The sequence below is a fragment of the Erpetoichthys calabaricus genome, chromosome 13 (assembly GCF_900747795.2).
Source record: "Erpetoichthys calabaricus chromosome 13, fErpCal1.3, whole genome shotgun sequence".
Taxonomy (NCBI): Eukaryota; Metazoa; Chordata; class Cladistia; order Polypteriformes; family Polypteridae; genus Erpetoichthys; species Erpetoichthys calabaricus.
The window spans coordinates 35,340,477-35,364,495 of record NC_041406.2 but is presented as its reverse complement, the minus strand read 5'-3'; the positions used below and the strand labels follow the sequence as shown (position 1 = coordinate 35,364,495).

General features: G+C 42.1%; 1 protein-coding gene across 1 annotated transcript in view; it reads left to right on the top strand.

Annotated features, from left to right (window-relative positions):
* The first annotated feature begins 10,224 nt into the window (after positions 1-10,224).
* The window catches only part of LOC114664143 (CCN family member 4-like), a 37,284-nt gene continuing 23,489 nt past the window's right edge, over positions 10,225-24,019 (top strand). The window contains exon 1 of the mRNA XM_028818123.2: positions 10,225-10,725. Within this exon, the coding sequence (XP_028673956.2) occupies positions 10,678-10,725 (48 nt within the window). The 5' untranslated portion in view covers positions 10,225-10,677. The remainder of the gene's footprint in view (positions 10,726-24,019) is intronic.

The window sequence follows — 24,019 nt, the reverse complement described above, 5'->3', positions numbered from 1 at the left end:
CACAGACTTTTGCAGTTTAGCTGTTTAGGAAAATTCAAGGAGGGACAGGAGGGTGGCACACACGCTGATGAGACAATTAAACATTGATCATTTATGTTAGGTAGAATGCCTAGAGGGGGCTGGGTGGTCTCGTGGCCTGGAACCCCTGCAGATTTTATTTTAATTCTCCAGCCGTGTGGAGTTTTTTTGTTTTTTCTGTCCTCCCTGGCCATCAGACCTTACTTTTTTTCTATGTTAATTAGTGTTCCTTTATTTTAATTCTTACTTTGTCTTTTTTCTCTTTCTTCATCATGTAAAGCACTTTGAGCTGCATTATTTGTATGAAAATGTGCTACATAAATAAATGTTGTTGTTGTTGTTTAAAACAGAACACCAATTGGAGTTGGCCGTGATGCTTCCAGTGCTAAGCAGTTAGGTGGGCATAAAAATCTCCAGCCACTGCAGCCCACCAGGCCTAAACTTGAGGACCATTTAAATGATGACTCTATGCCTCAGCTTCAATGTTTTGAGAAGGTGTGATTTCTCCTGTATATAGCACTCACACTGGAGTCCAGGGGTCTCCTTGGTACAACTCAGCGAGAACACATCTTTCCTTTGAGTTAGACACATTGGGGTCGGCTGACCAACACACAAGCGCAATTCAATCAAGGCTTCAATACTCCTGCTAAGAGGAAAGTGCCAAAATAAATTGCATGCCAAACCAGAGAATGAGTTCAAATAGGAAAAGAGTGAAAACCCACCAGGCAAACAGGAGCCTCATGGCAAAGCCTACGTTTGGCTCATGGCGGCTTGCCCAGTCATAACTTATCATTGAGAGTTAATCATTTAAAGAAGCTAACAAGTCAGGCTGTGACACGATACATTCTGTGACAGCAAAAGTCACAAATGGTCCCAATTACCTACATGAGTTTACTACTAGAGAGCTTAGAAACCTCACAGATGAGATCTGAGAACCACAAACTCCTAATACAGCTCAACTGAATCATGTTAGTTACTTCCCCGTTATTGGTATGCACTTAAAAATGCATAGCATATTCATTAATATTTACAGGGAGATATTTTTACATAATATTGATTTTTTTTGTCCAGTGCTGTAACTCAGGAGGTCATTGACTGGCACTGGAAAGGGAAGCAGGCCATAGTCACCATTACAGTGTAACACAAGCTCTCCTTTGGAAGTACTCCTTCGCTTGATCAGCAAATGACTTGACATGAGAATACAAGCGAAACTGTTACCCAACACGTCTTGTTTGACAAGTTAGGAGAAATCAATCTGCACATAGCTTTTACTCTAGTAACTAGAAGCTTGTAAATGGTTGGATCGGGAAATTCTCAGCATCACAGAATAATATTTATGTGGGATTGAGAGTAAGCAGGCTATCTAAACATATTGGCAACTACTGCATGTCGACCACCTAGGTAGTAAGACTTGATAATGGCATCCCACTCGCAGATCAAAAACACCAACAGTCGTAGTTACCCATCAGTTGAAGGTCAGATGGAACAGAAAAAAGAATGAAAACTCTCATTAGAAACAACTTGACTGACATGTGGCTCCTTATAGTGCATTAGTAAAATGCAGGATCTCGCCGACTACGCCATCAGGTCAGATGATAGCACTAAAGGTCATTTTTAAGTCTTCCCCCGTGATGCTGTGTACTTTCATGTGTTCCCTTTTATTTTGTTTCACTTTTTTAGAGATAGTGTCACTGCCCACATACTTTCCAAACTCTCATTTCATCACAATTCACTGATAAGCTGCACCAGGTTGTTTCTGATAACAGATATCTATCCGTCCTTATTTAATTTAACTATTTAGCCGCTGTAGTACATTAATAACAACTTGATAAAGGAGACTTGGTTCAAAGACAAGCCTGGTCACGGTCTGTGTGAATTTTTCACATTCTCTCTCTCTCTGTATTAATTTTCCTTTTCGCAGATAGAAGACACGCATCTGTGACTTTGAATGGACCAGATATGAGTAAGAATGTGTGTGTGTGTGTGTGTGTGTTGGCAAACCATCAGTCCCACTTCTATAATTAATAATTGATATGAGGTTCTCTAGTCAGTTATATCTGGGTTTAGTTCCTGCCTTCTCCTTGATGCTACTGGAATGGGCTCTGCTCCCCTGCAACCTGGAGCCAAATTAAATGGTTTTAATAACTAGGGAGCTCTGCCCCCTGCTCGCTTCACTCGCCAACCCCTGTGTTTGGTTAATCCATCCATCCATCATCCAACCTGCTATACCCTAACTACAGGGTCACTGGGGTCTACTGGAGCCAATCCCAGCCAACATAGGGCGCAAGGCAGGAAACAAACCCACGGGCAGGGCACACACACACACACACACACACCAAGCACACACTAGGGACAATCGTCAATCCACCCAACCTGCATGATTTTGGACTGTGGGAAGAAGCACCCGGAGGAAAGCCACGCAGACACGGGGAGAACATGCATACTCCACGCAGGGAGGACCAGGGAAGAGAACCCAGGTCTCCTAACTACGAGGCAGCAGCGCTACCCACTGCACCACCATGCCGCTGTTTGGTTAATCAGATATACAATTTTAAAAGCTTTTTTTTTCTTTGGAATTGTTTCAGTTTCATTAGTTGCACTTTTTACTTTAAAGGTTTATTAAAAACAATATATGGAATTACCTTTTCTTCAAGATCGCATTGAATTTTGAATCCGTTTTTGGAGACACATTGTGACAATGCAACGTATAATCGCCCGTGAGTGAATATTGTTTTTGTTTCTCTAATAAATAATCCGACATTTTCTAATGGTTCTCTCTTTGATTTGTTAATTGTCATAGCAAAAGCTATTCTCACGGTAAACTGTAAACATTTTAATACGAATGGCATATCACGATCTCCTTTGGTGTCTAATGTTATTCGCGGAATATATACATCACCTTTCTTGATGCCTGTTAAAATTTGCATCGCCACTCCGTCATCATAAAAATACACCTGACTGAATTGTGTATTCTTTGAAATTAAACTTGTCGTTGCTTTAACTGTTGTGGGACGACCTTGCTTTGTCCTGCTATTTTTTCAATTACACCTGGCTCTGATGATTAATCACCTTTTGTTTGCGTTTTACTTGAACAATCGCCGACTTCGTAACCCCAAACACAACTGTCTAGCACCCTCGCCTCCCCCTTACCGCATCAATCAGTACCCCGCTATCAGTTTTCAGTGCTGTACTCCGCCCCCTCAATCGGACCTATCAGTCACTTAAAACAAAAAAGGCTTCAACCTGCTGGCGAGCTGCCTGTTCTGCTTGTCGCATGTCGTTGTTTTAAGAGCCGGGAGCACATTGTGTGTGTCTGCCAAAAGCAATCCAACAACTGCTTAGTTCGAGGTCTGTGGACTTGTGACGTTGTAAAAACAATAATTGTCCGTTATTTCCAGCCCAGGTGTGGTTAAATCTCTTTCTTGCCAGACGTATAACGCTGCTCCCGTTTATGAAGCTCTAATCTTTTAATTCTGAGCCCTATTGGACGTGCTTTGTTTTCAATTCCACTTGTTCTGGGCTGATTATCACTTTCCTTATTTTCTAAATTTGCACCTAAATTATTGTTTTTCTTTTTAGCATTTTTTTCTCTTTTCTCCACGCTTTTCTTTCGTCTTCGTTTAGTCGTCGACATTTCATTTCTACCCTATTCATTTCATTTCTACCGTATTGACCTTATACACTTTATATGCACTGAGAGCCATGGAGCTGTGTGTGCTGCGTGGCTGCCTTTACACTGCTGATTTGTTTTTCTGCCCGTGGTCTTATCTTGTAAGTAGGGCCTGTCTTGCACCGTGGTAAGTCTCCTTGGCCTTTAAAATTGTCTTCCGAGAGGATCACGTATCGTAGCCTTGCATTTGCTTTGCTTTCCAGGATTTCCTTTTATAACAGAGAGATAAATGGATAAATGAGTGTTACTGTAGGTATAATAATTCTTGAGTTCTTGAGTTGGAATCATGTCACAGTCACTGTCTACGTGAAGTTAGCATGTTCTCACTATGTCTACATGTGTATCCTTAAGGCTCCCTAGTTTCCTTCATCCATTAAAATTACATTGACTGGCAGAATTAAACTGGTGAATACGTATGGATATATGAGTAAGTATGCTCTGTAACGGACTGACACATTCTTCACAGTAAGTTCCTACCTTGGGCCCAACATGATGTAGATAGGACAACAACCCCCACACCTCCCCCAAATCCACAAAAGCAACCCTAATACTGTAACCCCTGCAATAACTGGTAATACTGTGATAACTGGTTTCTTTGAATGAATGAATGAATTGGAGTGGCATGATGGTTGATTGTCTCACAAAGACTGGGCTGGTAAACTTCCTCCCACATACTTAGCATAGTAAGTGACAGTTTAATTAGCAGCTCTCTGGGTTTTTGTGTGTGAATCCACCCTGTGATGTTCTGGTGTCTCGTCCAAGCTTGGTTTGAGGGTAACAGCCCCTCTTTAGCAAAGGCTGAGCTGATATCTTCAAGTTTCTGTTGTTCCTGAAGCCACCTCTGTTCAACCTGAGCTGTTGCATGGTGTAAATCATACAAATACAACATGTAGCTAATGATTTTTCTTATTATACCTCAAGATTATGGCATTTCAACCAGTGTGTGAAAAACTCCACAGTAATTAAGGGACAAATTACTGTTCAGTGTAGACTGAAATCTTACTCTGCTACTATGGAAAATGCAATAATTCAGCAATGGAGAATGTTATTACTTAGGATATGCTTATCTTAAATAAACAAATCAAATTATACACAGATGTACACTAAGCAGAAAAAAGCCAAGCTACCTCGTATTGTATAAACATGAAGTGGAGCATCCGCTTCTTGTAACATATGCATACCAAGATATTGTGTATGAAAGACCACTGCAGCTCCACTCTAATCCTTATCTCCCGCTCTTTGTAAACACTCTGCTTCCTCACGTCAAACCCCTGCACACTCTTACTGACTGATGGGAATTGACGTCCTCTTGGTAGCTCTGCCATGAATTCATCAAAATAACACGCTTGTCCTTGTATAGATAGAACTTCCTCCAGTAAACTTTGCCACATTCTTTATGAGACGATCAGCTTTATCTGGTTTAATTGTTGAACAATTAACTTTTTATGGCACGTGTCTGTTTTGTGTACCCACTCGACTGGACGAAGATGTCCTTTTCACATCCTAAAATAATACTTTTTCGGTCTGCTGATTGGCTAATCAAAAATACATTAAGTCCAATCAGGAGATGTGGAACCAATAATCACAGGGTGCTGTTAACGGACGCCCTAGCAGCAGAGGTAGATAACCAGGTGCAGATTCTCACTATGCAGGTGATGTTTACATTTGAATTCTTTTTTTGAAAAACAACCTAACTTTTGCCCAGCACATAATTAAACATATTCTAAAACAATCAAAATGCATAGTATTTATTTAAAAACTTATTTTTTGCTGATAAAAGCAAGTGTGGCATAGCCATGATGGATAAAATGTCACTGGTTCCAGTTGTTTACCTCTAAGCCATACAGCAAAGATCAGATTAAGGCCCTCACAGGTCACAAGGTTTGAAAGCTCAAAAGGCCCTTCCTCATTTAACCTCCACACCTCCAGCGGGCACATACAAGGTGTGGCGGACAGCTGAGGCTCATGCGCAGTCAGGACGCCTGGAGGATGGAAGGACCGGAAGAGGAGCAGTACCTCCCCTGGAACACGAGAAGGCAGCCACCCTTTTGGGTGTTGGGGCCACGGGAACAGAGCTTGGAAGCTCAACCTTGTGGGGACCCGTGGCCACTGCCAGGGGACGCCTGGATGGATCAGAAGCCATGGTGTGCAGCACTTCCGCCACACCAGGAAGTGTTGCAGAAAGGTCATCAGGGAGCACCTGGAGCACATCCGGGTGCATTATAAAAGGGGCCGCCTCGCTCCATTCAGGGAGCCGGAGTCGGGAGGAAGAGGACGGAACTTGCGAGTGGAGGAGTAGAGGCAGGCAAAAGAGTTGGGAAAAGAGAAAGGAAGGAGTGAGCCTTGTGAGTTTGAGCATTGTGTATTGTGCCGAAGAACAAAATAAAAACATTAACTTGTGTAAGTGGGCCTCTTGTGTCTGTCTGTGCCAGGTTAAGCGCTGGTATAGCGCCATCTACTGTCACAAAGGACACTCTTAAAAAGAAGTGTCCCAAAGTGGATCTTCAGAGGGGTGCTGTAGGGCAGGTTTTCATTCTGACCCTTTTCCTAATCAGTGACCAGTTTTCACTGCTAATTAACTCCTTTTCCCTTCATTTTAAAAGCCCTGTTTTTAAGGATTGAGTCCTCTAAATTGATTCTTTTCTTCATTAAATGACAGCCAAAAAGAAATGTGAAATGAAACGAGCCAACAGATGACCAGCTAAACTGGGATTTCAAATTCCATCCAATTTCACTCCAACCAATCTCTTAAAGAGAAGCTGATTCTTGCTGTTAATTAAACCCGTTATTTAATTCCATGGCTTGTTGCTGCTCTCATTCTGACACAGCAGACATTTCCAAACTGTTGATTTTCTGTTTTTTCTAAGAACATTGTCATTATTGGGGCGGAGTGGTGGCTCTGAGGCTAAGGATCTGCGCTGGTATCCAGAAGGTTGCTGGTTTCAATCCCCGTCACTGCCAAAAAGAGGTCCTACTCTGCTGGGCCCTTGAGCAAGACCCTTAACCTGTAATTACTCCAGGAGCGCTGTACAATGGCTGACCCTGCGCTCTGACCCCAAGGGGTATACGAAAACTAACAAATTCCTAATACAAGAAATTGTATAAGGCGAAATAAAGAACAAAAAAAATGTTTTGGTGACCTGAGAGATCAACCTTACTGAGACCTTCACCTTTTTGTTATTTTCAGATATTGTGTGGTGGGCACAGGTGAGCTGGTCATGTGGCGGCTCGGTTTGTGTCTCATTATTATTTGGCTACTAATTAAGGATAAAGAAACAACGAAGAGGCCCGAGTCAAGTTAATTAGGACTAAGGCAAAAGAAGTTAACTAGCAGCAATTAACTATTTCCCTTTATTTTAATTGACTTTTCTTGAGACTCTGACCTCTTAATTGATTCTTTTTTCCTTAAGCGGCACATAAACATAAAGTTGATGTGAAGTGAGCCAACAGATGACCAACTAAGTTGGGGCCTCAAACTCCAGCCTTCATTCAGTTTCTTAATTCACATTGCTAATTAAACCTGTTATTTAATTCCATGGTGCTCATTCTGCCATGGCAGACATTTCTAAAACTGTTAATTTTATTTTTTTAAGAGCGCTGTCAAAATGTTTTGTGGATCTGAGCAGATCAACATAACTGAGGCCTTCATCCATCCATCCATTTTCCAACCCGTTGAATCCGAACACAGGGTCACGGGGGTCTGCTGGAGCCAATCCCAGCCAACACAGGGCACAAGGCAGGAACCAATCCTGGGCAGGGAGCCAACCCACCGCAGGACACACACAAACACACCCACACACCAAGCACACACTGGGGCCAATTTAGAATCCTTTCTTTATTTTCAGTTATTGTGTGATCGACGCAGGTGGTTGTTTATGTGTTTGCACATTTTGTGTCTTAATATTGTTTAGTTGCTAATTAAGGAAAAAACAAATAGTTAATGGGCCTGAGTCTTAAGTTGTGCATCAATTAAAATGAAGGCAAAGAGTTAATTAGCAGCAAAATCTGGTCAATAATTAAGAAAAGAGTTAGAATGAAAACCTGCAGCCACAGTAGCTCCCCAGGACTGGAGCTGGAGACCCCTGCTTTAGAGTTTACTTAGAATGGGGCAAAAAACAAAAAATATCCAGTGAGCGACAGTTCTGCAGACAGAAATGTCTTGTTAATGAGAAAGATGAGAGGAGAATGGCGTCACTGGTTTGAGCTGACAGAAAGGCTAGGGTAACTCAGATAACCACTCTGAATGACTGTGGTGAGAAGAAGGATGAGGCTGATGGATGGAAGGAGGAGGCCACTGTGACGATGCGGGTTCGCTCCATGCTCCCATCTGACTTCTGGGAGCTCTTGAACCCGACACCGTCAGTAATGTCACCAATCAGTTAGGCAGTGAGGCACAACAAAGCAAGGGGATGGTGCAAAAAGTGCAAAGTGCTTTTATTTAAAACCAACAAAACAAAGCAAGTGTTCAAATAAATAGGGCAGTGCATCTCAAAAATCTTTAAATAAATAATCCAATAAAACAAAGGTGAAATCGTGAAGGTTAAAATCCATTAGAAAAAAAATCCTTTAAAAAACAATGAGGTTAAAACAATGGCTGGAAGCCGTCCTTTTAAACAAATCAGCCCGGAGCCTTTCTTCTACTGGTGACTCCCCTGCTTCTCCTGTCCAGGCTATGCACCAGGGGAGCCACCCTACCTGCAGCTGACCTTCTCTCTGCCTTCTCCTGCTGGTCCGTTCACCTCAACGATCCCTGGCTCCAGTAGGCTTCACCAAACTGTGACTTGGGCTCCGCAGCGACCAGGGCGCTCATGCTGGCGCTTTCACATCCCAAGTCCCGACTCCCGCTGTCTTCTCGGCCTTACGCGGCGAGCCATCCTCTTTCCGGTCACTCCTGCTCCTCAAAATGCTCAGCAGGAGCGACCACTACCAATTGCTCCCGGGGTGCCGGCCTAACGCCCAGGCTCACTGCTCAGCTGCCCGCGAGCCTACGCTTGCTCACTCGCTCTCCTGCACCGGCTTTCTCCTCGCTGCTTCCTGCCTTCTTCTACTTCTAACCTCCGTACGTCTTTTCTTCTTTTTTTTTTTCCTAGCTGCCTCGCACTTCTATTTATTACAGGGATGTGGATCAGATGTGGCAATTAGCAGCTCCCGGCACCAATTACGGATGCGGACGACTCCTCACCTGTGCACTTTAGTGAGGACCGGCCGCCTCACACATCACCCAGGAACCGCTCCAGCCACACATACCACACCCCCTTGCTAAGCCGCGAGTGCGGCGATTATTTATTTAAAAAGTGGCCTTTTTGACGTGAGCTGTGGCCCACTACCCCACACCCACACAAAGGAGTTGTTGATATTAGTGGTAGTGAGGGCGTTCAGGCCTCAATCACACCGCTTCACTTCCAATTGGGAATCCACGTTGCAAACCGTGTGCAGGATGACGAGGCCTGGCAGGAAGTTGCACCATTTTGGTGGAACTACTAGTTGAGTCATTCTTAGTCACTTCTCAGTCAGGTGCTGTACCAGGTGAACTTGGTTCCTGATGGGATCATTATCGTGCAAACCATTGTGCCATGTTAAAGCAACTGACTCTGTGGAGGCTGGTGAGCAGAAAAACATCTCAGAATGCACAACATGTCTCACCTTAAGGCAGATGGGCTACAACAGCAGAAAGACCACTCCAATCACGAACAGAAAGCTGAGGCTGCAGTGGTCACAAGCTCTCCAAAACTGGACAGTTGAAGACTGGAGAAAATGTAGACCTGGTCTGATGAATCTGGATTGATGATGAGGCACACAGATGGTGTTAGGGACAGATTTTGGCACCAACAGCATGAATCCATGCTGTGTCTCAACAGTACATCCTGGTGGTGGTGGTGTAATGGTGTGGGAAATGTTTTCTTGGCACACTTTGGACATGTTAAATTGTTATGGCCTATATGAGTATTATTGCTGACCATGTGCATCCCTTCATGGCCGTAATTTCCAGTTTTTCAGCGTGATAATACACCAGGTCCTAAAGCAAAAGTCATTTCAGACTGGTTTTGTGAACATAACAATGAGTTTGGTGTTCTTTGGTGGCCATTCTAGTCACTGGATCGGAGTCCATTAGAACACCTTTGAGTTGTAAAACGGGAGAAACTCCGTTTGAACGTGTGCCTGACAAATCAAATCTGCAGAAATTATGAGGCAATCATGTCAACATGGACAGGAATCTCAAAGGAATAATCATCTTGTCAAATCCATGCCACAAAGCAATAAGGTTGTTTTGAGTGCAAAACGAGATCCTAACCAGTATTAGTACAGTGTTCCTAATAATGTACTCAGTGAGCCTATCATGCCACTTGGGTAAAGAAGGAGATGGAAAAGAAAAGGAATGCAAAGATGGACTCAGCCTTACAGAAAGCAGCTCCGTTTTACGGTAATCGGAATTTGTGTGCCTCTTCAAATTGTGTCCTTTCTACTCCACACGACTGAGGTTACCTAAAGTTCTGAAAGCCAGAAAATGCGCGCGTCTTTACGCCAATTAAAAGACAGTCGCGTCGCAAATCGCGCCAGTTCAACGTCCGCGTTTTCGGGATGTGTTAAGCCAACACACTTTCCACCGGCGTCTTCATCACCTCCATGCTGCCAACACAGCCTTGCAGTCCACGTCGGTAAATCCGATCGTTTTCGTGTGCCACCCTCACCTCGCGTTGAACACTTCTGGCCCTTTAAAGTTTCAGCACCACTCGCTGCTGCAGTCTTTGCGGGGAACAGAGCAGGAGGAGGAGGAGGAGGAGGAGGAGGCGACAGGACGGTGGAATGGGAAAATTCGCGGCTTGTCTGGCCAGCCTGACGTCAGGAGCAAGTTTAATAAAGAGCCCCGCAGAGCCGCTCGCAGGCTGACAGTCCGTCTGAGGTGCGCCGAGCCTCGCGCCCCGCGGCACGTTTCATCTGAGTGGGACTCTTATTTCGGGGTTCAATGCATTTCATATTACGCTCCAGTTATGAGGCTTTACATGCCCTGGATTTTAATCATTGCCGGAATTCTACAGGTGAGTGGATGTCAGCCTTATCACTTCTGTTACTTTACAAAGCAAACGTTTTGAATACAAAAACTCAATAACCAGCTGTTTTTTTTTTAATTATTTGCACACTATCTCTCTGTATACATCAAAATCGGAAAGATCGAGTTAAGAAAAACAATTTCAAACATGAAATCCATTTTCCAAAACAAAAATCAATGACTGTAAATGTGAATGAATCTGAATATCCGAAGAATACAGCAGCGTGTCTTAAACAAGTGATTCTGACACGAAGCTAGATTGCTGTACATTTTGGATCTCAGGACAACCGTAAATCGGACTGCTTTAATCACAGCTTGGTCTGTAAACGCCGAGTACATTTTTGTTTCCACGTCAGGAGACAGAGAGTGCAACCTGAAACTGCAGGACTGCCGCGACCCGCAGCTACAACAGCAGGCAGACCCTCACGCAAAACAAGTAGCCACGTGCGTCTCAGCCTCGCCAGCCCAGAGCCCCCTGGACTTCAGACCCGCTAAACAGATTAGCCTTTGAAGTACTGTGCTAGTGACATTAAAATATTAGAAAGAACGGTCCACATTAGTTTATAAGTCAAGTTTGATTTTCCTAATCAGTCACACCACTGCCTGTCTTTTCCTTTAAGGCATGTTGTGCTTTACTTACTCGCTGTGGCGTTTTATACATTAAAAATGAGAAATATCCATCAAGATGCTGCGCAAGACGTTCATGTGCCTGTCCCAGACGCATCGGCTCAAGACCCAAAGCCATCCAGGACAGGGAGCCAAGCCACCCATGCTTAATTAACCCGCCTGTTCTGTACAGACAGGGATGCAGGGTACGATAAACTGGCATCCTCACCACTGCACGTTTCAGCTATTCCTTCGATGCTTCACCACTCTGGAGTTAAATTTAGAGATTCAGTCTTAAATATTCACTCACTTTGAGACCCTAAATAGACTTCTATATTAGTTTGTTATCAGGTCATTAATTGTATTCTGATGCGCTCTCTAAACGAGTGTGTCCAATAATACAAAGATTTATAGATTCAACACGTCACCTGCTGCTGCCCCAGATGTTGTTACCAGTTGTAAAGAAACGTCACCGCGCCGTAGTGTTTGCACTTTTTATTTTTTAGATAGATAGATAGATCTTTATTGTAGGTACGGCGCTCGATCGACTGCAATGCCACCCCATTTATTAATGCATATAGAAAAGGTTATGGATAGTTTATTAACTTCCAGACAGACGTATTTATTTCGAAAAGAAAATAAGACCATTTGACCAGGTAACTTATCAGATTGGAGACTGCACGTTCTCCTTGGCTCTGCTTTCACTTTTGTCCAGATGTTATTCTCTGACATTAAAAAGGGGTCGTGTCAGGTGAATTGAAGGCTCTCTATTACTGCGTGGGGCGGGTATTGGCAAATTGACGGAGGCGTGACAGTTGATTGGACGGCGCTCCATCACGTGTGATTTCCGATTTGCTCCAAATGGTCCGGTTCACTACAACTCGGAAAATGGATGGATGAATGGAGAGAGAGATTGGTCGGTTCATGCTGACAGCAATCCCCCGAAACACCGACTGTCATTAAGGGGACAGGACAAAAATTAATATACTCAAAAACGCTCATTGGTCACGCGGATTATTAGATAAACTTGTGAATGCCTAATCGGTCCGTCTTTTGTGCGCCTGAAGTCAAGTTTAGCAATATTAATCACTGATAAAGACTTATGTTAACATATTTATTTCCATCAAAGAATATGAGTAAAAAGTGAAAAAGTCATTAAACAATATATGGATTAAACTAAATGTGACTTTGGGGGATCAACCAATTCTATTTATTTATTTATTTATTAAGTATTTCAATTTATCTGCATCCTTTTTGTTTTACGTACTGTCTTCTTTTCACCTGGGACAGCAATGTAGTTTTTCAACTATTCGTTTCTCAATGTGATAGTGTCTTTCTTTATTCCCCCAAAATTTTGAATATCTGCCTTTTCAAGTAAACGTTATGTTTTAAACTATTACAATGTTGACCCCGATGGCGGAGTTTTCCAGTTGTTCGGAGTCTCAGTCTCAGATGACAGATAGATAGATACTTTATTAATCCCAAGGGAAAATTCACGGGCGGCATGGTGGCGCAGTGGTAGCCCTGCTGCTTTGCAGCAAGAAGACCCGCGTTCAGTATGCATCTTCTCCCTTTGTTCACGTCCAAAGGCATGCAGGTTAGGAGGATTGATGATGCTAACTTTACCCTGTTGTGCGTGCGTGTGTGTTCTTATTATTCCTGCCTTGCGCATAATGCTAACTGGGATAAGCAGCAGCTTCCCTGCGGCCCCGCTCTGCATAAGTGGACATGGAAGATGAACGGCTCTAGGCAGGGAGACAACCCTAGACTGTCCGCTCATCTGTGCAGTGAACATTCATGCAGGCACCTTCCACTATTCACAGGTATGCCACTTATGTTAACAGAACAAGCAGACTCCATCTACAATGAAATGCCATTTCATAAGTCTGTGCGGCGGAGTCTGCATTGTAAGAGTAGAAGAGTGAATAAATACTCAGTTAAGATAATAATTCGGATATGCACGTGCAGAGACGCAGCGCACCGTGAAAGGCGCTATATACCACGGCAGATCTATAAACACCTGCGTTACAGGAAGCACTTGTGCCGTTTGCACCCTCTCATTGTTGGTTCTGTTTGTCTGGCCAGCGGAGTTTCGATCTTGAGCTGTTTACTGTTGAGCCTTGTCAGAAGCTATAAAGGGCCGAAGATCTTCTGGTAATGATAGAGCTTGTCTGCCAAAAGTGAAGTGAGCTAAAGCTGGGAATTAGGGAATCGGTAAACATTAGATGTTGCCATTCTTTGGATCCAGAAGCAACCTCGTTCAGTGTACTCGTGCACCGTTAAATCCGAATGAAACACCATTTTAGACTCTGGCTAATCGGTTTATCCTAGTCGTTAATATCAGATCGCCCTGCATTGGAGGTGTCCGCTTCATCCGAGAGCGCTACGTGGCACTTATGATGCTGACTGAACACATTTGAAGTGCTTCTGGCCTTTTGTGTCTTGGGCTCGCCGGTGCTCTGAACTTACAATGTTGCTATTAGTCGTTTGTTTTCTTTTTTTCCTGCAGTAGATTGTCACAATGGAGTCATGATCTCAAGTCTATCTCGGACGGGACAGATTCAAAGGAATTCGCATGCGTGTGCACAAAAAATAGCGATAAACTTATTGGAATTAATGGAGAAAAACAGAACATGTGGAGAATGTGCGAACCTCACACGAAACGACACCCAAGGTCGTCACATAACTGCACTAGTTGCACTATTAATTTTATAGATTCACTTTGATATAGTGTATTCATATATATATATATATATATATATATATATATATATATATATATATATATATATATATATATATATACAGAGAGAGAGAGAGAGAGAGAGAGAGAAGTTTCTTTTTTGTTGTTTTTGGTCGAATCTTGACTTGTTATTAGCTGATTGTTTTCAATGATTTTGCTACATCGTACTTGTCTGTCATTATGGGACTGGCGGTGAGAAGCACCAGACACTGCAACCAAGAGTCACGTCATTAAGCATCCGAAAGAGAAATGTGCAAATGCGGTCCTGGCAGGCTGTAGTGACAGTGACATCGTGTACAGTTCAGATTCTAATCAATGGCAAATCCACATGCCAGCAGCCATCAAGGCTGCTAGCACTGTCACTATGAGAGCCATGACGTCACTGGATCACAGGTGACTCTCACACTTGGATCTCATAATTTTAAATAGATAAGGAACTATATAAAAAGATAAACACGAAAAGCACTATAAAATAGATACTGTAGATTTGAAAGCACTGTATAAATTAGATAACAGATATGAAATACTCTATATAAGATAGGCAATCATTAAGGGCACAATATAAAATACTGAACTGTATAAAGAGCACCATATAGATAGATGTGAAAGAAAGTATAAAACAGATAATAACAAAGAGCACTACATAAAATAAATATGAAAGGCACTACTCGGTAGATTAATAGAAATATACTGTTGATTTGAAAGGCACTAAATAAATTAGGTTGATAGGTACGAAGGGCTCTATATAAGACAGACAGACAATCATGAAAGGCACAATATTAAATAGCTGTTGTATAAAGGTCAGGGTATAGATAGATAGATAGATAGATAGATAGATAGATAGATAGATAGATAGATAGATAGATAGATAGATAGATAGATAGATAGATAGATAGATAGATAGATAGATAGATAGATAGATGTGAAAGGAACTATCCAAAGTATAACAGTTTACAAAACATCTGAAGAGTACAACATAGTAAAAATATCGATAGATACCTTAGATTTGAAAGGCACTGCACAAATTAGGTTGATATGAAAGGCACTATATGAGATACTGTTGGTGGAAAAACTAAACCATATAAATGGATATAAAAAGCATTATATAAAATAAACATGATATACATGATAAACATAGATTGATAGATGTGAAAGGAACTATGTGAAATAGAGCACTATACAAAACATATGGAAGGCACTCTATAATAGTAGATTGATAGATACTTTAGTTTAGAAAGGCATTATATAAATTAGACACCTATGTAGGGCCCTACATAAAATAGATAGCTGTGAAAGTCAGTATAATAATAGTATATAAAGAGCATTATATAAAATAGATATGAAGAGCAAGATATACATACTGTATATGTGAAAGAAACTAAAACATAAAGACACTATATAATAGATAGATTGATAGTTTAGATTTGAAAGGCACTATTTTAATGAAGTTAATATGTAGGGAACTACGTAAAATGGATAAATAGCTGTAAAAGGCACTATATAAAATAGAGCACTTTACAAAACATATATCAATGGCACTATGCAATAGAATAGATTGATTGATTGATACTATAGTTTTGAAAGGAAAGGCATTATATAAAATAGATAACTGTGAAAGGCACTATATATAATTGATAGAAAGGAAGGCATTACATAAAATAGATATGAAGAGTGATATATGTATAGTAGACTGATAGTAGATTATTGATGTAAAAAAACAAAACTGCCTTTTGCATATTTAGAAAGGAAGAATCTTTTCCCCATAATTCTGTGATCAGCCCTAAACAGGACAGGCATGTGCTCATAAACCTCAGAACTGCAGAACTAATGATAAGAAATTCAGCAGGTCGAGTTCATTTGCTGATGAGTTCATTTAGAAGCTGTCACCTATCCTGGTGTCCATGTTCAAACCTGTTTGATTTAGTCTGGGATTGCTGGTGCCACAGTCGACATTGTTATGTAAACACAATTTTAAATCAAGTACTTTGTTAACAGGAGGAGGTTTAACCCTCTTTTTCTTGTTTTCCACATTCCAGTGTTGTTCTTGTGGCTGCTTTCAGCTCATTACTGCTGCTTCTGAACTCAACAAGTGCATTGCCATAATGGATAGAATGTGAAGAATGTAACTGGGAGACATTTTAAGCTGCAATGAATGTGCAAATCCAGCTTCCCAAAGCTGTGAGGCAGCAGCGCTAAACACTGTGCCACCATGCTGCCCATAACAATAACAATTTAATGTAAATTTACTGAGTGCTGATTATATAGAGTAAAACATGTTTGCAAATGTACTGTATAAGAATGTTTATGTTTTCAGTTATTAACAGTGCAGCCTAAAATGTAAAGCTGAATGTGTGCTTGTCCAGTATGCCAGGTACCCCGATTGTGTTTGCCTAGCATACAGATCCACATTGTTGTACCTATCTCCACCAAAGTTTGCGCACATTTCCCACCTGTACAGGGAAATACCACAGGCTGCATTTCTTTATGAAATTTTGATTTTGACCTCAACCCAGGCAGTGCTGGGTTCTGTGCTAGTATAAAATAAAGATTGTCTGGATCGAGCCAGCCTTGGAGCATATTATGCAGAAGAAATCATATTTGATGTGGTTTCTTCCAATCAATAGTCTTTGTCATCAATTCATGATTTGGTTATTAATGCACATAGTGGCCATCTGAAATACATGCCATTTTTGTTTCCTTTTCTGGTTGTTACTCTAGCCCAAGTTGTGAGGTCAATTTAAATCATCTTTAGTGATGACAGCCACCATGGATTAAGAGAATATAGATATGAGTTCACATATAGTTTTCTGATGGTCCCCACAGTCAGTAAATATTGATAAACTGAAACTTACATAAGCTTGACTAAGGTATGCATCTCCGATTAAGTTCATCAAAAACATTTTAAGGCAATAAGGGACATAGTGGCATAGCAAGTGACATTGAAACACCTGTTTCCACATCACTTAATTATTTCTGCTCTCAGTTCCTGAAATCATTTGGAAAAACCCTGAGGAAAAAAATTCCAGTAAAGTTATATATATATATATATATATATATATATATATATATATATATATATATATATATATATATTTATATATATATATATATATACAGGTAAAATTCCGTTACAACGAAGTAACAGGGACCCAAAAAATATTTCGTTGTAACGAAAATTTTGTTGTAATGAGATTCTGTATTTGTCACTATAGTGCTTTCTTTAACTTGTATCCAGGCGTTTGCAATCATTTCAATAGCTTCTTTCGCGTTAATTTTAATCTCCTCCTGCCTACAAGTTTTGCTGACGAGAATTTTTCTCAGCATTTCCTTGCCATAATACACTTCCAGGGTGCGAATGATGCCCAAAACCAATGACTGAAGCGCTGCCGCGCAATTGGGTGGGAGGAATTCAACGTGAACATTATCTAACTGTGGAAGCATGTTGTGGGCAGCACAGTTATCAGTCAGGAGCCGAATCATTATTTCTTCTTCATATTGTGAGGTTTCTGAACTCTTTTGAGACCCCCCTCCACCACCCAATAGGAACGACACGCTGACGTGCATCCTGAAGCGCGATTGCAGCGTCTGTGGAAGATTGTTTGTCCGTTGCTGGGGCAGCGCAATAGGAGGCTCACAGCGCTGCAATGAAGCGCCACAGAAGCAAATCATAAAAGATCGGGGTCGCGCTATAAGTCCCTGTCTTGCACCCCAAAACACGAGGCTTAGTCTCAGTACTTTAGCAAAACCAGCTTTATTCAGCTTGAAACAGGAACGGCACAGTTATTTATTGTAGCGTGATCTGCCACTCTGCTATACACAGACACAGCAGTCAGGCAAGGTCATGGCCAGGTCAGTGATCAAGTAATCCTGTTGCAGTATCTTCATTTACAATTTATGTGCTCCTAACCTTGCATCACCCCTCGAGATCTTTTCTGTTGTGAGCTGGGGGGCTGATCGCACCCTACAGGTTAAAAAAAAAAAAAGACGCTGAAAGACTACCTTCACATTGTTCCCTTGCTGCTGGGCTTACTTGCGGCTGATCTATCACGTGATCCACGCAGTACTTCGCAGACTTAAAAGTCCAAAAGCACCCATCAGTTGCTGATTGTTTGTTTGCCTTTCTCTATCTCTGTCCTTCCCTGCTCCTGACGCGCACTCTTTTGAAGAGGAAGATATGTTTGCATTCTGTTAATTGTGAGACAAATTTGTCATCACCGTCTTGTCAAGGAGCACGTTTAAACCTTTGAAAAAGAGACATGTTTGTTTGCAGTGTTTGAATAAAGTTCCTGTCCCTACAATCTTCTGTGTTTCTGTGCAAATCTGTGACCCAAGCGTGACACTGTTTACTTTGGCGGAGAGACGCAGCATATCTGCTATTGCCCCGTACAGACGTGGAGATCGCACTTCGGGACGCTCTTCGGCTTGCTGTCCAGTTGGGTGGGTCCCAAGAGAGTTTACAAATCTCACATTTTCTTGAATGAGTGTCGCATTAATAGGAATGTTTCTTGAACGAGCATCACTGAACCATAGAAAAACAGCTTTTTCGACATTTTCAAATGCAGCAGTTCACATACGTCTGCAACCCAAGATTTTTATACTTTTTTTCCTCAGTCTTTCAAGAAAGTTGACAGTGTCGATGGCGAAATTCCAAATTCACTGGCAACATCTTTTTTCTTTTTGCCGGAATCGAGAGCTGCAAAAATGTAAAGTTTTTTTTTCTAATATGAACTGTTATCGTTTTTTCGTGTCTGCCATTTCTATAAGAGGGTGACAATGAGTTAAATTCCAATGGATGTTTTTCAAATGTTGATGAGCTTAATAAGCAAAAGGAATCACTGAAAACCGCAGGAAACAAAAAAGGCAAAAACAAAAAAACAAAAAAAAAAAACAGTATGGGGAAAGTCCAAAGAAAGAAACAAAAATTAGAAGGTTTCTGTTTGGGGATCATTGTGCACAACTGAGCTGCGGCCACAGAACTAACTGCTCTGTGGATGATTCATTCAGGCATTTCAAGGTCTTTTGTGGTAATTAAAGTATCTGCTGAATGTACTTCATAGTAACGAGATTTCTGTAGACTCGTGTCGTATGGGGAAGCTGATGGGACCATAAAAATACTTCGTTGTAATGAAAATTTACCTGTATATATATATATATATATATATATATATGTATATATATATACTTGTGTATAATAATTGTTTTTTATGACCCCTTTGAACCTCTGCCTGGTGGGACATCTTGAGACTTCACAGGATCTCCCTGAATACTGGTGCTGTGCAGAGTGGACGCAGACCCTCTACGTTCTTCCCAGTTGATCCTACGGCTCGTCACAAGTGTGTTTTTGCTCCTACTCTGTTCAATGCTTGTGTGGATTGAATGGTGGGCAGGGTCGTGGGGTCCAGCAGCTGTGGGGCATCTGTTGGTAAAGAAAGATTCACAGATCTTGACTTTGCTGAAGATACTGTGATCTTTGCTGAGACAATGGAGGCTCTGATCGGGGAGCTTGAGAGACGGAGTGAGGAGTCTGAATGTCTGGGCTTGCGAGTGTCCTGAATAAAAACCAAGATCCAGGCCTTTAAAGACCTCATAGGCACAGTGCGTCTGCCTGTAGAGAGAGTGTTGACCTTGTCGAGAGGTTTACTTACCTCGGCAGTGACATTCATGTCTCTGGTGACTCTTCCTATGAAGTCAGTAGACAGATTGGGAGAGCATGGGGGGTCATGAGGTCGCTGGAAAGGGGTGTGTGGCGCTCCCAATATCTTTGCAAAAGGACGAAGGTCCAAGTCTTTTAGAGTCCTGGTGCTCCCTTTTTTGCTATATGATTGCGAGACATGGATGCTATCCAGTGACCTGAGATGATGACTGGACTCCTTCAGTACTGTGCCTCTTCGGAGAATCCTTGGGTACCGTTGGTTTGACTTTGTGTTGAATGAGCGGTTGCTCATGGAGTCCCGAATGAGGCACATTACCTGTATTGTGAGGGAGTGTCAGTTACGGCACTACAGCCATGTGGTGCGATTCACCAAGGGTGATCTGGCTTGCAGGATCCTCATTGTTGAGGACCTGAGTGGCTTGACCAGCTCAAGGGGACTCCCATGTAAGACCTCGCTGCAGCAGATAGAGGGTCATTTCCGGGAAATGGGTGGACTGGACTGCATGTCTGCCTGGGGGTTGCCAACTCGGGATCCCGAGTTGTTTCATTGTGTGGTGGGCACGGCAACACATTGTACCAGTGCATGCTACCCAACCTAACCTGTCTTCTACACAATGGTGGATTCACTATTAACTGTACTGCCTAGCACAATGCAAAGTGGCAAACTCATAAACTGTAATATTCACCCTTCCATTACATCAATAGCGCTGCTGCCTTGCAGTTGGGAGACTTGGGGACCTGGGTTCGCTTCCCGGGTCCTCCCTGCGTGAAGTTTGCATGTTCTCCCCGTGTCTGTGTGGTTTCCTCCCACAGTCCAAAGACACGCTGGTAAGGTGGATTGGCGATTCTAAATTGGCCCTAGTGTATGCTTGGTGTGTGGGTCGGTATGTTTGTGTGTGTCCTGCGGTGGGTTGGCACCCTGCCCGGGATTGGTTCCTGCCTTGTGCCCTGTGTTGGCTGGGATTGGCTCCAGCAGACCCCCGTGACCCTGTGTTCGGATTCAGCGGGTTGGAAAATGGATGGATGGATGGATTACATCAATCCATTTAATCCAATTTAACAGACACAGAGAGTCAAAAAACAGTAAGTGTAGCAGAGTCGCCATTTTTGACCTTTAAACTGTAGTAAGAGTTGAACTCGATTTATGCAATACAACACCTGATGTGTGCTTTTTATTCTTTTTGTTTAAAAGAAGCGTTCTGAAGATACAACCGGGGGCGTGTAACTTCAAAATTTCCCTTTCTTCTTCCATCGGGTCATCTGTCTTTTTCTTAACCCGGTTGGTCAAACTGAGCCTCTCATAGGCCGATCAGGGGCAAGGCGAGAACAAACTATAGACGGCGGGCGGGCGTGCCAGTCAGGCCCCTGGCATGAGCACTTACTCATGTGGTACCAGGCAGGGGTTGACAACGACCTGAGATTGTACAAAACGACAGTGTTATGTATTGTAATAATGATTGGTAGTATTCCCAGGCAGCAGGGGGCGCCACAGTGGGGTTAAGAGATATCTTGGACAAGTGGTTACAGAAAATGTTCTTAGTAAAAAAGACTACTGTGCAGTTAACATAACTTCTGGCCTCAGTGTCTATCATTGAATATCTGCCGTCATCAGCCACAAAATACCTAACATAACAGACAGGGATCCCGCAACAGTCATATACAGACCAGGGATGAGGGCAGAACTAAATCCACAACCCCTAAGCTGAGAGCTGACTGCTTTACAAAAACTCAACCGTCTTCATCAGTAAGCCGCAGTCCGACATGCGCTGTGCTTTAAAGTGTCCATTAGCAGGCCTCCTAGAGATTGCCATGCCATATCATTTGGGTTAAAAAAAATGAAACTGCTGGGAATAAAAGATCTCGTAAAACCCAAAGGATCCCCCAGGGTAAAAGCGCGAACGGGCCACCACGTGACGTGTAGGTTGCTGGACCATCACGTGACGTGTGCCCGCTCCTCCCTCCGCCTTTACGTGCGACACGCGATGGCCGCTCCGTTTATTTATAAGTTCGGGCACTTCACTCTAACGTCCTCTTAATAGTTCTGGAAAACAGTAAAACCGAGCAGTTTAAAACGCGCGGTTAACTTTTATGAACGGAGGCACATTCTAAAATAAGACCATAAATAAAACGTATGGAACCTTTTAACTGCATGGGTAGCGCGGTTAGAGGCGGGATCGCCTTGAGGGGATGAGGACGGCAGCCAGTCGTCGGGTTCACATCCTGCCTTGTGTGCTTCGCTATCTCACCCACGTCTCACCGCTTTGCTTTTCTTTCATTTAAATCCAACAAACTCGCTGCCCCAAACGCTGCTGTTGGGTTAGGCTCCAGTCGCACCCGCTAAATTAAAATAAAAGTTTTGGAAAACTAATGGATGGATGGCAAGAGATGGCGGAGGCATAGAGGTACAGAAGTTGTGCAACACCATAGTTATGCAGTATAAAATTAGATATGTGTCCGTAGTTCGATCCCCGCAAGGGGAAGCAAAGGAGCCAACACCTGATGAGCCCCAACTAGGGCGAAACAAGTGTCGGATACTCATTGTATTATTTGGTAGGTTTTGTGTATATCTATAATTTTAATGCGTTCAGTTTTTTTCTCTCATTGCTTATCTTGATCATCATTTCTGACCTAATGTATCTTAAGATGGTGTGCGTTCTCTGACAGGTACATGGTTTCAGTTTTGCACCATTGGTGATTGTTAACTATTTATTTAATCATCCATCCGTCAATCTTCATAAACGCCTATCCGCTTCAGGGACGCAGGGAGCTGGCGCCAATCTCAGCAGCACCGGCTGCACTGCAAAAACCAACCGCCGGACTGGGCGCTATTAACACACAAAACAAAACCTGCTTAACCCAATACCGTTTTTGCAGGGTATTTTGATACGGTGAATAACATTTTATGCTTATTAACAGGAATATGTAGTCTCAGATGATCTGTGAGTGCAACTGAAACCCACAAAAGATACATTTGTTCTTGGCTTTGTAGACCTCGTTTTCCTCCCGGCCAATACAAATGCGCGGCGGTGTCCATATTAATGCCTGACTCAGCTTCATATGCAGCGCATCACCGCCCTCTTGTGGCTCTCTTTGGTATTATATATTTTAACATAAGCAACGTGAGCAAAATTGTTTGGAAGTTCTACGGGTTGCCACATAAACAACGTCCCTTAAAAAGTAAAAGTAGTTTGCTGCTACTGGACAGTTTCTGTTTTTACTGATGTTGTACTTTGTGTTGTTCGATTTTTTTTCTATAGTGTCCTCAAACCTGGCCAGGTGTACTTGTTTCTGTTAATTTGTTTGTCTGGCATCCCACCTTACTGTAATGTTACAAAATAAAACAGAGTGAATGACCTCAACCACTAGTACAGCATCACACACACACTCTTCACACTGGGGTCATTGTTTTCTGCTGTTCTACTAAGCCACAAGCGAGACACGTTTATTTTCTGTGTTATTACACACTAATTTGTCACTTGAATTGAACTGTAACAGAATTATGGAAACATCTGTGATGACATTGCAGTCTCTCCACAGAGGAAAATCCATTCACCCTGCCCAAAGGTCACCAGGTAAGATCACAGACCAACTTAGATTCTTTTTTTCTAACGCATTACCGGTCAAGTAAAAATATGAAGTTATGAAAAAATATTAAAAAACATAAAAATATCGATCACATATCAACCAAGGAATACAATTTAAAGACTATTAGTTCTGAACATGGTTCTGTATGGTCATGATGACCAGTCATAGATACCTAATGAAATAAAGATTTATTCCGACGTAAGACTGAAGCATTCTGACTAATAGTAAAAGGTCATTTGGTGTAATATTTTACAAAATGGCATGACACAATTGTCAAAAACATTTAACATAATTTGTTTGGCCTTAATCTATGTGCTAAATTAGGGCACTTCATATTGTGCATATCCTCCATTGCACTTTCACTGGTCAAAAGGACTTAAAGGAATACTCCACCCAAAAATTACTTTTTTTAATATGTTACTTGCCCCATGTACTTTGTGGGGGTGGCCAGTCTCATGTTTTCATGCAGAATGGAGAGAAAAAGAGTTTGATAACACAAGCCGATGGTGGCCAATGATGTGCAAAGGCAAACAATATGAGAAAAAAAATCTCACATTGCTTGTGTTGCATAATCCATATGTCAGTCATTCAGTCGTATGCATAAAATGTGCAAAACACAACTTTTTTTACTAAAATATTGTTAGTTAGGTTCGGTAGAATTAACACACATCATAAACAGTAAGCTATCTATCTATC